The sequence below is a fragment of the Antechinus flavipes genome, chromosome 1 (assembly GCF_016432865.1).
Source record: "Antechinus flavipes isolate AdamAnt ecotype Samford, QLD, Australia chromosome 1, AdamAnt_v2, whole genome shotgun sequence".
Classification (NCBI taxonomy): Eukaryota; Metazoa; Chordata; class Mammalia; order Dasyuromorphia; family Dasyuridae; genus Antechinus; species Antechinus flavipes.
The window spans coordinates 596,844,294-596,856,727 of record NC_067398.1 but is presented as its reverse complement, the minus strand read 5'-3'; the positions used below and the strand labels follow the sequence as shown (position 1 = coordinate 596,856,727).

The window sequence follows — 12,434 nt, the reverse complement described above, 5'->3', positions numbered from 1 at the left end:
AAAATAGATTTATAGATAGTAGGGCTTTGTGTTCTTCATGAACTTTTTGGTTAATACTAACCATATACAATGATCCCTTCTTTGACTCAGTTACATAATTTCAAATAGTCAATGTAACCAATGCAGAAAATCCTAAGGAAGAATTATGGGAAAATTTGCAGTTGAAGAAATCCTCCAAGTCAGCTTTTGTTGATAGATTGTGGTCCTCTCTATCGATATAGAAATAGCTACTATTTCTTATGGTCACTTACCTGGATATGTAGTTCTAAGAACATTAGGTTTTGGTGGTGTCCTACAATATATATTATTTTCTGTGACTTGCAGGACTTTGCAGCTCTGACCTGTAGTAATTCAAAAACAGAATTTATTCTTCAGAATCAAAGTATCAGAGTATTTAAATAAGCTTCAAAATAAAGCTAGGTTCTTCCTTATCTCATCTGATAGCATTTTGTACTTGTCTCATAAGTGTATATTTCAATTTGTATCATATTTGTATTTTTTGCCTTCCTTTTCTATATTCTAAAGTCCTTAAAGGTTTAGTATATACCCTTGGTACCTAGAACACTTCATTATAGAAATGAGGTATTTAATGTTTATTTTATATAGAAAAAAATGAATTAATTTATGTATGCTCTCCAACAAATCATCCATATTTGTCTCCCTTTTTTCTAAACTTATTAAAATTGTTCTGAACTGAAATTTTCATAAGTTCTAGGAAACAACGTGCAATATATTTAATTCTTACTTAGGAGAACTATGTTTTACAAAGAATTTCATTTTTGAAAGAAAATAAATGCAAGGAATTTTATTTAATTTAAAAAATGAAAGAATCTTTGAAAGAAAATGTTTGACCGAGGAAAAGCTAAATCACAAATTCTTTGGAGAGATCTTGGTGAAAAAAATGATGAATTTAACCAGAATTCTTACCTGGGAGAAACTGATTCTGTCTTTGTTTCTGTCTCTCTCTCTGTCTCTCTCTGTGTCCCTCCCTCCCTTCTTTCTCTCATGAGAAGGAGAGATTCTTCTCTCCCTCCCTTCCTTCCTCTCCCCTCGCCCTCCACCCCCTCTCTTTTTCCAGAAGCAAAATTAAAAAGCCAGGCAAAAATACATATGGTCCTAAAAGAAAACAAAATTTTTAATGCTTTTGACATAAACTTAACTGTGCTAATAGTAAGAGGCTTCTGTTTTCAAAAGACAATTCATTATCTTCTAAATCAAATAGTTCCCTCACAATAATGTTTGGAATGAGATTATTTTCACATAATATTCCCCCTTTGCTGCCTCCCTTTAGAACAGTAGATCTTTTAAAAATGGGCAATAAAATACCATGTGCTTGAATCAAGGTAAAATTTTTTCATTGTTAACAAAGTTGGAATCTCTTGGTTCAAAACCAATCTTTCTTTTAAAAGATGTTGGGGCCCTGAAAATGGACAAGAAGATCCAGGACAGAACTCATTATAGAAAATGAAATATTGTCTACAACCTTTATATGAAACAGCATCAGCATATAAAAACTTCAGGGGTTTTATGATTAGTTCAGAATGTCACTTGATTTATTCATTTTTCTTGAATTCTGACATCATAAGAACACCAATTGAGTCCTTAAGTTATCCACTTGTCATTCTTTATCCTTTCCATATGATAAGCCTATTTTCTTTTTCAATCATGCATATCTCTGATGATATCTTTTACTTCTATTTTTCTTCCCATTTCCTCATAAGTTATATGTTACAACCTGCTTACATACAACATGCACTTCTCCTTTGCTTTCTATGTTATACTTGTTTTTATTTTTTGAGAGGCTGTATTCCTTGTCTGACAGCTATCAAAAAACTATCATACTTTCCCCCAAATTTTCTTAGTGACAGACACAGAACATTGAGCTAACTAGACCACTCTGCCCACTATATGATATTGAGAATGCATTTATAGGTTTTTTTTTTTTTTGGAGAAATATCAATTTTCTCTATTACTTTTTCAAACAGAAAACTATAGTTCTCTATGATGCACATGAAATTTTGTTTATCAACAATACAGAAAAACCCCCAAAATACCTCCAATGATAACACGGACTGGGGAGTCAGTCTGGTCAAAGAAATTTCCAGTTATGGTCAATAAGGTACCTCCTTGAATGCTCCCTTTTGATGGTGAAATCTTAGTGACCTCTATGATGGAAAAAAAGTTAATTGAAAGGCATTCAGACTAAGGAATACATTCTTGAAATAAACTTAAGAACTCCTTGGCCCCACTGGATCTAAAAAAAGCTCTCTTAGAATGTAAAACCTTTCTGGTTTGGGTAGCACAATGTGTGATTGTGGTCATCAGGGAGGCTGAGGTTAGTGTTTCTCTTGAGTTCAGGAGTTCTTAACTATAATGAGATAAATCCATTAGGTGTTTAGGCAACCACAAACATCAATATGGTGAGTTTCATAGGAGAGTGGGGTTAGGGGAAGAGGCAAATTAGATTGCCTAAGAAGGAACAAACCAGCTTACATTGGAAATAAAGTACAGCTAAACTCTTGTAACAATCAATAATAGGACAAGACCCATGTGTAGGTACCACCATTAAAAATCTAGGCAGAAAAGAAAAGGAAGAGGAGCAAGAGGAAGAGTCATATAGTAGGTACTTAATACATATTAATTGGCTGATTGACAAGAATTAAGCAAGGCATTCTCTTTTTCCATTTGTAGTTAGAGAATCAATTTGAGTTTTCTGATGTGGGTGGGAGTAATTAAGCAGTACAAAATACTGATCATCTTCCCACAATAAGTTTCCTGCAAGCAGGTTTAATATTACTTCACACATTAAAATTTTGGTTGTTTTGTTTTGTATTTTTTATAAATATCACTGATTTTAATTTTCCTTGATTTTGTCACAATACTATGTTAACTTAGAAGGAAAAAGCTACATACCTGCATATGTCTGAAACATTGCAATTTTATTAAGAGAGGAGACAAAATATGCCGATAACTGTGGGAAACTCCTATAAAAGAAAGTGCAAATTCCTTGAAAATTTACCTTCATTTGGAGGGGAAGGGGCGGGAAGAATTTTACTTGAACAGGGAACAAATATAATAATTGTGTTAGATTTCTGAGTTCATTTCATTACTTAGAAAAATACTAGGATGAATGAACCTTTTTTTAGCACCTGGAAAAACTGTGGCTTTTGCTCCTTCCTGAGTCTTTTTAACTGATTCATAAACTATTCCAATCCATTTCTTTTCTCTTCAATTCTCCCATAACTATTCTCTCTTATTATTAGAACCTTGTCTCATATTTTATTGAGAACACTGAGACCATTTGCCATTTTTCTCCTCTACATCTTAAAACTTGGCATCATTTCTCCAATTTGAAGATGAGGTGGTTGTTTTTCTTGCCAAGATTATCACCTTCATGCATATCCTTGATTTCATTCCCTCCCCTTATTTTTCAGCACATTTCCCTGACAATCAGCCCTCTCTCAAAACTTTTTGTGAGTTATTTTTCAATTGTGTCTGATTTTTCACGATCCTATTTGGTATTTTCTTGGCAAAGATCTGGGTTTTTTGCCATTTCCTTCTCCAGATCATTTCACAAATGAAAAAACTGAGGTGAACAGAAGTAATTTGCCCAGGATTACACAGCTAGTAAGTTTCTGAAGCTATGAATTTAAATTCATAAAGATTAGTCTTCTTAGCATCAGGCCAGTCCTGGTCTGAATACAAAATATCAGTTGATATTTGAGAAGAGCAGGCTAGATGAAACTATAACTCTTTATCAGAAGCCATTTCTGTCTCAATGCAGTAAATAGTGTCAGATTTGGAGTTGGGAAGACTCATTTTTTTGCGTTCAAATCCAACCTCAAACACTTACTAGTTGTGACTCTGGGTAAGTCACTTAACTCTGTTAGCTTCAGTTTCCTAATTTGTCAAATAAGCTATAGAAGGAAATGGAAAATCACTCCAATATCTTTGCCAAGAAAATCCCAAATATGGTCATGAAGAATTGGACACGACTGAAAAACAACTATTTATATACTTGTTATATGCTATGGACTTCCAGATCACCCTCTTTCCTTCCAAACTAATTCAGTATTAGGTTTACAATCTTTTTCTCTAGCTCAGTTCCTATTCTTTATGATACTTTGGTCCCTCAGTTGCTTAAACTCAACAATTCCCATGACTTCCATTTCAAGCCTACTATAATCATACAAAACACTTTAGGTACATATTCTTACTCAGTGGCACCAGGTGCTGGAGTTCTTGGCTATTATAGTAAGTGAACATGGGAACTGTATCCACCTATATGTTCGTATGTAATGAGATCATCAGTACCATGATGTTTAATAATTCTATGTCTGAAAAGCAAATCAAGTTCAGCAAACTGAAATATTTCTAAGCACTTATAATAATTTTGAATTCGTGAATATTTTAGAATATCATGAAACTGAAAACTAGTCTTAATTTTTAAAAAACCAAAATGACTAAACAAGGCATCTCTTAACATTTCATGATTGACAATTTAGAGGAATGTCTAATGATTGTCTATAAAATTTCACAGCTCTAAAACAAATTTAGAATTTTTGACCATTTAAAAATAGCTAAAACTAATATTGACTTGGCTTAAAATTATTGAGTGCATTGAACATATTAGGTTTCTAATAAAAGTAGATCCATAGAACCAGATTCAAAATTAAACTATAAGAATCGCAGAATATTACATTGTGCCCAATATCTAGATGAACCAATTTTTTTTTCAACAAATACTCAGACAATTTATAAAAGTAAATGTTGTGCCCATGTTTTATATTAAATTATTATAATTTAATTTAATATTAAATTTATAAATATAAATTTATATTAAATAAATTTAATTGTATTATATTAATATAAAATTAAATTTTATATTTAAAAGCCTCTAAAGTTTTTTTTGGAGTGGGTCATGTCCTTTATTTTTGTACATCATAATATAAATGTAAATCATTACTAAGTTTGCATTTCACACATAAAGTTCATTATGAAAGCTGTATTATAATGAAATAACTCACCTCCCATAATCACTATCTAAGATGAAGCTGACATTATGATGACCTGTCAATTAAAATGAAATACTTAACCAAACTCTCCACCACTGTTTCATCTTTTTTGATGGAAGAAAAATAACTATGTGCATCATCAAATTGATGAAAAGATAATAAGGAAGATAAGTAAATCAGGAAACAAAACCATTTAATGAAAGGAGAAAATAAAGCTAGAACATGCATAAAATAAAAATATGTGAAATAAAAAGATAGAATAAAAATGAGGAATAAGTAAAACAAGTCCTTTTTTTTTGTAAAGGGCTAACAGAAAAATAGTCAAAATGGAACAGAAAATACAATGGAATAAGAAAAGAATGGACAAAATATGGAAATCTAATCATAACAATAAAAGATGTAGATAAAACAGATTATATGAAGATTGAATTGAAAAGTTGTGAAAAGATGCCAAAGAAGGGAGAAAGGATGATAATGAAATCAAAGACTATATATGTATATACATCTATGTACATGTGTGTACATATATCATATATATATTATACATATATGTACATATATCATATATATATAAATGTATATATATGCATTTAGAAGAAAATTAAAGAGACAGATTGAGACAATGCAAATACTTGGAGTCCTTTAAAATAAATGATAAAAAATAACTTAATACTTACCAATATAGGTTCCAGTTATTTTACAAATCATGGTGCCCATGTCACTATTTTCATGATCTAGTTTTAGACCATACCTAATAAAATTCATATCAATAAATATTAATATAAGCTCCTAAGTCTCCTAAAATCTCCTAACATGGTCATTAATTTTAAACTATATAAAAGTTTTTCCCAGGTAAAATTATACTAGAAATAAATTTTATGTAACTTCAAAATATGCCCTACATATGTCCTAGTTGAAGGTTTACATATTCAAGTAATATTTAATGTAATGAAATTCTTAAAGCATAATGAATTAACATAAATATCTCCAAAAGTTAACTCTAAAGAAATTAATTTAAATATATATACACAGTTCTAGGAAGAATTTATTTTTAAAATGGTATTTTTCACCCATATGTTTAATTTTTAAAACAATATTTTTCATATTGCTTATATGAAAAATCTCATTCATTTTTGAAAAATATTTTCATATTATTATCCATACAAATATCATTTTAATTTTAAAATGAAAGTTTTACATATATGTAATATAAAACATTTTTCCAAAAGTAAAACAATTCTCTATACGGTTTCAAATGTGCTAATTTCCTGGGTAATGCTTCATTTTTTATTGATATCAGATTTGTCTACATAATCTACATACATCTAGTTCCATAAAACTTCCACTCATTTATTTAGAAATACTATATATAAAGTATTAAGAGAGCTGTATGAAATATTAAAAATTACTTTCTTAATTAAAAACATTTTCTACTTTAAGATTCATTAAAGTTATTATTCTTTTCTTTCTAAAAGTCATTTTATATTACTTACAAATCATCTGATTGAGGTATGAGAAGCTCACAGGGCATTCCACCAACATAAACCCTAAACATTTTTTTAATGGAGAAAAAGGACAAGTTTAATCTGATAAATTATACCAATTGACAGTTCTCCTTGCATCTACCTAACCCCACCTTTGTAAACCTTCTCTCATTTTCTGCATTGTCTGTCATAATGTTTTCAGTTTCCTCTTATCTCACTTAGTGAAGAAGTCACTCACCTATGTTGATTGAGTCCACTATAAATTGGTTATATAATCCCTATAAGGTCCATAAAGCTGCAAGGCAAACCTTTTGTCCATCTCCAATTAATTCCCTATTGCACTTTTTGCAGAGACTGTTCAAAACACTCTCAATTCTTCTATACTAGTTTTCTTCCCTTCCTTTCAGTAAAGAACCACACCCCATACCTTTAAAAGAAAATCAAGAACATTTATTACAAGTTCCCTCATCTTCTTTCTGCCTTTTAAATCTCAAAATGTTAAAAAGAAAAAAAGAATAAAATAACCCCTTTCTTTCATCCTTTTCTCCAATCTGATGAAGAGGTGGTCCTTCTCACCAAATTGAACTTATCTGCATGTACTCTAGATTCCAATTTCTCTCAAGTCTTCTGGTGGATCATTCCCACAATTATCCTCCATCTTTTCTATCTTCATTCTATATCTACATTTTCCCTATTGCCTACAAACTTATGTAAATCTCCTTCACTCTTAAAAACAAAAATAACCATATTTCACCATATTATCTTCTCTATTATCCTATATCTCTTTTTCCTTTCCCAGTCAAAGTCCTAAGTAGATACTCTGTTTTAATTGCTCTAGCTGTTTACACATTTTATTCTTTCACTTCTCAAAACCTTTGTCATGGCATCTAACTTCACTATTCAACTGAAACTATTTTCTCAGGAATTATTAACAATCTCTTAATAAGCAAAACTGGCTTTTAAAAAAACCTTCCTTCTTAATCTATCTACAGCATTTGACTCTATGATTTTTAGCATTTTCACATTGAACATTTAGCATGTTCACATTGAACCATTAATGACCACTCTTTTAGTTTGATCATTTAACTAACTTTGAATCTGATTGTCAATATATGATCCATCTCTCTCCATAGTCTCCACAGGAATAATATGAGAAATTTTATTAGGAGATAAGCTAAAACTCTGGACAAATTTTATTCCCAGCATTTCCCTCATCAGAATTTAGTAATTTTTTTTAAAGGAAATTATGTTGGGTATGATTTGTGGTTGATGAAGCCATCTGGCTCCATGTAGCCATTGTTTCCATATCAATGTTATTTGCTAGTTAATATTTGTATTTATTCTCTATTCATCTCCATTACTTGCCTCATCATAAATTTCTCTTCTACTCTCACATCTGTTTTTAAATGAATCTAGATCTAAATTCCTATATAAAAATTAATGAGATATGTCTTGCTCTTAACTACTTAGAGATAAATTTAAACAAACAAGTATAAAGATAACTCCCTTGTTTCAATGAAAAACTTTTTCCTCTGTGTTTTTTCATTGTAAAAGTCAATGAAATTCCTCATTATCTTCATAATTTCTACAATGATCTTTAAGATACTTATCTATGATAGCATGATTCACTGCTATTATTAGTTTCCAATTATTGCTGTCTGATATGTGTGGAAAGTACAGGGGGCAACAAAAAAAGGATTTCCACAAAAAAAATGAAAATAACAAATAAGAATACAGCAAGAACAAAAGCAAGATAAACCTTCTCCCAATTCACGATGGAAACATGACAGTTTAAAAAAAAAAACTAGTACCAAATCTATAATATCCAATTTTCTTGAAAACAAAAGCTTTTTCAAACCCCTATAAACTCTTAAATAGCTAATGCTATTGTGTTATATCTTATATGTTATACATATCACATAATATACGATAATATATTATATATGATGTTATCATCAATGATACATATAATAATAATATGTTATAATGATTCTTAGATGCAACATAATGTAGTGGATTAAGAATTATACAATTTGGGGTCTATTCCTGACACTAATACCAACTAGCCACATGACACCGCAATAGTCATCCTGCTTCTCTGGGTAGAGTTTCCACATCTGTAAAATGTGTAGGCTAAATAATTTCTGAGTTCTCTTCCAGCTCTCAAATGAAATTATACTAATTCCCATTATTGCTATGATACTGATTTGGTTCCAAGTTACTTTGATTAATTTCATTTTTATTTTCCCCAGTAGAGACAGATGGACTGATGCAGATGGAAAATGAGGACAACTGGCCAGAGGCCCCAAGTCAATTGCATTTATCTCACAATCTCAATATTTTCATTTCTGCAGTACTGCTGGGATTCATGGTCATGTTAACTATAGAAACATCTTAATATCAGATCAAGTTAGAACCACAAGATATAGCAGCAATTTTCATTCAGTCTCTTCATTTTGTGGACATATTTAGTAATGTCATACACATTATTGACAGAATCTTGCATCTTGTTATTAAATAGATGTTGCTAGATAAAATGAGTACCTCAAAATCCTAACATTTTTTCCATTAGAGCTCAAAGCAATGTTATTTCCATAGACATCTGTGAAGATTCTGCCTTGGATTGTTATTATTGAGCCTAGAAATAGAAGGATGAGGTGGTATTGGTTAACTAAAATTATGTATTTCAAATATATATTTGGGCTATAATATAAAATATTATATCACAAAATTATAGACAAAATGAATTCATTTTAACTGTTTTATAACTGACCTGGTAATCCAGTCAAAGGTGTGATGCTCCTTATTGTTGGAGTTCTAAAATTTTTAGTCTGTAAAGCAACAAGAATACATATAAGGCACTTTATCTCTGGCAGTCCCTAAGCATTACATATCCAATTATATATAAAACTAACTTCATTATAAAAATTGTCCAGATATCTTTATGTTAATTGATTATGCATATAAATTGAAATGTTGTGTTGAAGTAATTAAACTGATAATTCTAACCCTTTGAATGTATTTTCATATCAATTATTATTTAAAACTACATGTGACTTGAATTTTAAAATTGAGTTCTCTACTTTGTGTTTCTATGCAAAGAGGCATAGTTTCCCTGAAACCCAAGGCCTGAGAATATTCATAGCCTTGCTCTGCCATTCTTATTCAACAGCTTCACCTCTTTTTAAGTTCATTCCATCCAATATGGCACAATGGAAAAAGCACTGGCTATGGAGTGAGATCAGCTAGGTTTAAATCTCACTTTGTGCAGTGTTAAACAAGTCACCTAACCTCAGTTTGCTTAGATGTAAAATGATGAGTATGGACTTAGATGGACTCTTATGACCTTGATTATCACTATAGATCTAATTAAGCATGTGACCATCTCCCAATTCTTGTTATTTGTTTATAAAATACTCCCCACTTAGGTTAATGCTTCATTCTATATAATATTCCATATAATAATTGCTAAACTGGCTTCCATTGGTATTTCTGTGCCTTCGGACACTATTTTCTGCTTCTTGTTATTTTCTCTTCTCTTTTATTTTAATTTTCCTTCTTCTAGTTTTCCTCCATTTTCTTTGACAGCTCCACAGTCTCCTTCCCTGATGCCTAATTTCTCTTGCTCTGTCATTCCTTATCATTGGTAACCCCCTAAGACTCTCTCGTTGGTCTTCCTTCTTTCTTTTTCTATATTCCCTCAATGATCTTATCAATTTCAATGGTTTAAATTTTCACATACAGCTCTGGACTCCCAAAGCTATACATCTAGCCTCAATTTCTCCTCAGAGTTCCTGTCTCAAATTTCTATACCTTCTGAGAGCTCTTTCTTGATGCTTTAATTTCAAAAGAAACTCAACCTATTCCAAATTTACTGTATCTTCCCCCTCAAAATCTCACTCTCCTTCTAAATTTACTACCTCTGCTGATGCTTCAACTGTCCTTCCAGACACCCACACTAAAATTTGGAATCATCTCTGACTCATTCATACTCTTCATTTATATATGCATATATATAATCAATATGTCTCACATCTGTTTTCCTTTTTACCTACCATTTCTATTGCTTCTGTTCAGCTCCTTTTTACCTTTTACTTAGCTTCCTAATTAGTCTTTTTGCTTCCAAGTTCTCTCATCTCTATTGATTTTTCATGTTGCTGCTAAAATAATCTTTCTAGTATATATGTATATAATCATCTTTCCACAATGCAAAAACTTTCAATACATTCTCATTGCCAAAAAGGGCACAATAAACAATAACAACAAACAAAAACAACAAACTGCCTGATTCTGGCATTCAAAGCCAGCCAGAGTTTGGCTTCAACTCATCTTCCTCATCCTAATTAATGTCTTACTATTTCTCTTGTAGCTTGAAATTTCCAATTGGACTAGTAATCATTTTCTGATCTTATACCGCCCTCTTCTGGTCCTCAACTTCTCTATGGGCCATCCTCCTATGATTTAGAGCAGATTATCCATAGTCTCTTTATTGAAATTATTTTCTTCCTGATTCAAGGACTAGCTCAGATATCATTATAATCCTTTACTGCTTCCTTTCCCACTAAATATATCATATCTCACAGTATGAACTCATTTGATATTCTATCCCTTTTTAATTTGTATTTTTTTTTATTTCATCTTCATACTTCCTATGCCTAAGAATATGAATAACATCTCTTGGTTTACCTGGAGATAAGATTAATAAATTATTGTCAATAAATTTTGAAGAACTTAACAAAATGAAAATATTGAACATAGGCAAATGTCTCTCTCTCTCTCTCTCTTTTTTTTTTTTAAAGAGAAGAGATGGAATCACAATGTAGGTTAGTGAGTTGTCATTTTCCTATCAAATCTGAGGCACATTGTTTTGGGGGCATTTAGGAAGAAAATAATAATCAAAGAGGAAACAGCATTATTTAACTAAGAACATAAAGAAGCTTTCAGCTACCAATCAGTTAATCAATAGCATTTACAAAGAGCCAATATGCCAAGACTGTCACTATATATGAATCACCATCCTAGGAACTGAGGAATAAAAAGGCAAAATCAAGTTCTCCCTGCCCTCAAGGAGGGAAAAACATACCTAAATAACAAATACAGCAAAATGCAAAATAAAGTGGAGAGGAGAGGAGGAGCAATTGGAAGAGAGCATGAACAGAATGAAACAAATTTTTAAACCTTTCTAAAGAGCAATCTGGAAACATATAATAAAAGGTATGAAATCTTTTATATCTATTGTTTATAAGAATTATTTATAAGGTAAAACATCATATACAATCAAATTAACTAACAACTTGACAATATCTGATCAAATTGTGATAAATCAAATTGCAATAGAAAGCTATTAAAAAAAACTAACCTTTGATTTCAGTGACAAAGAGGATGGATAAAAAAGAAATTCTCTCCACCTATGGATACCTGCTATATATATTTAATAGATTTTTATTTATAAGATATATGCATGGGTAATTTTTCAACATTGATCCTTTCAAAACCTTTTGTTCCAACTTTTCCCCTCCTTTCCTCCCCCCCTTTCCCTAGATGGCAATACCTGCTATATACATAACAAAGTCTTATAGAGTTGCCTTGGATAGAATGCTATATTATTGTGAAAAGAATACCTACAGGTGTCTTTTTATTTGATGAAATTGATGTTTTTTTTCTTTCTAAGGCAGTGGTAGCAAAGTAGAAAAAGTATTGGCTCTGGAATCAGAAAGCCTGGTTCAAAGTCCATCTCTGACACTCATTACTTGTGTGAATTAAACAAGTCACTTGACCTCTCTAGGTCTCAGTTTCCTCATCAATAAAATAAGGGAGTTACATTAGATGGTCTGAGGGATACTTTTCAAGTCTACAGCTAACATTTTATAATACAGCAAAGGAATTCCTCATGAGAAAGTTCTGTCTACTAAGTTCAGGTCCTCAACTATTTTGC

General features: G+C 31.1%; 1 protein-coding gene across 1 annotated transcript in view; it reads right to left on the bottom strand.

Annotated features, from left to right (window-relative positions):
• Nucleotides 1-12,434, bottom strand: part of PKHD1L1 (PKHD1 like 1) — a 167,411-nt gene that overhangs the window by 139,473 nt on the left and 15,504 nt on the right. The window contains exons 5-12 of the mRNA XM_051970994.1: nucleotides 9,273-9,330; nucleotides 9,044-9,137; nucleotides 6,509-6,562; nucleotides 5,693-5,766; nucleotides 5,028-5,070; nucleotides 2,914-2,984; nucleotides 2,055-2,165; nucleotides 252-341 (exon numbers count right to left, since the gene is read on the bottom strand). Coding sequence (XP_051826954.1) covers nucleotides 252-341; nucleotides 2,055-2,165; nucleotides 2,914-2,984; nucleotides 5,028-5,070; nucleotides 5,693-5,766; nucleotides 6,509-6,562; nucleotides 9,044-9,137; nucleotides 9,273-9,330 — 595 coding nt within the window. The remainder of the gene's footprint in view (nucleotides 1-251; nucleotides 342-2,054; nucleotides 2,166-2,913; nucleotides 2,985-5,027; nucleotides 5,071-5,692; nucleotides 5,767-6,508; nucleotides 6,563-9,043; nucleotides 9,138-9,272; nucleotides 9,331-12,434) is intronic.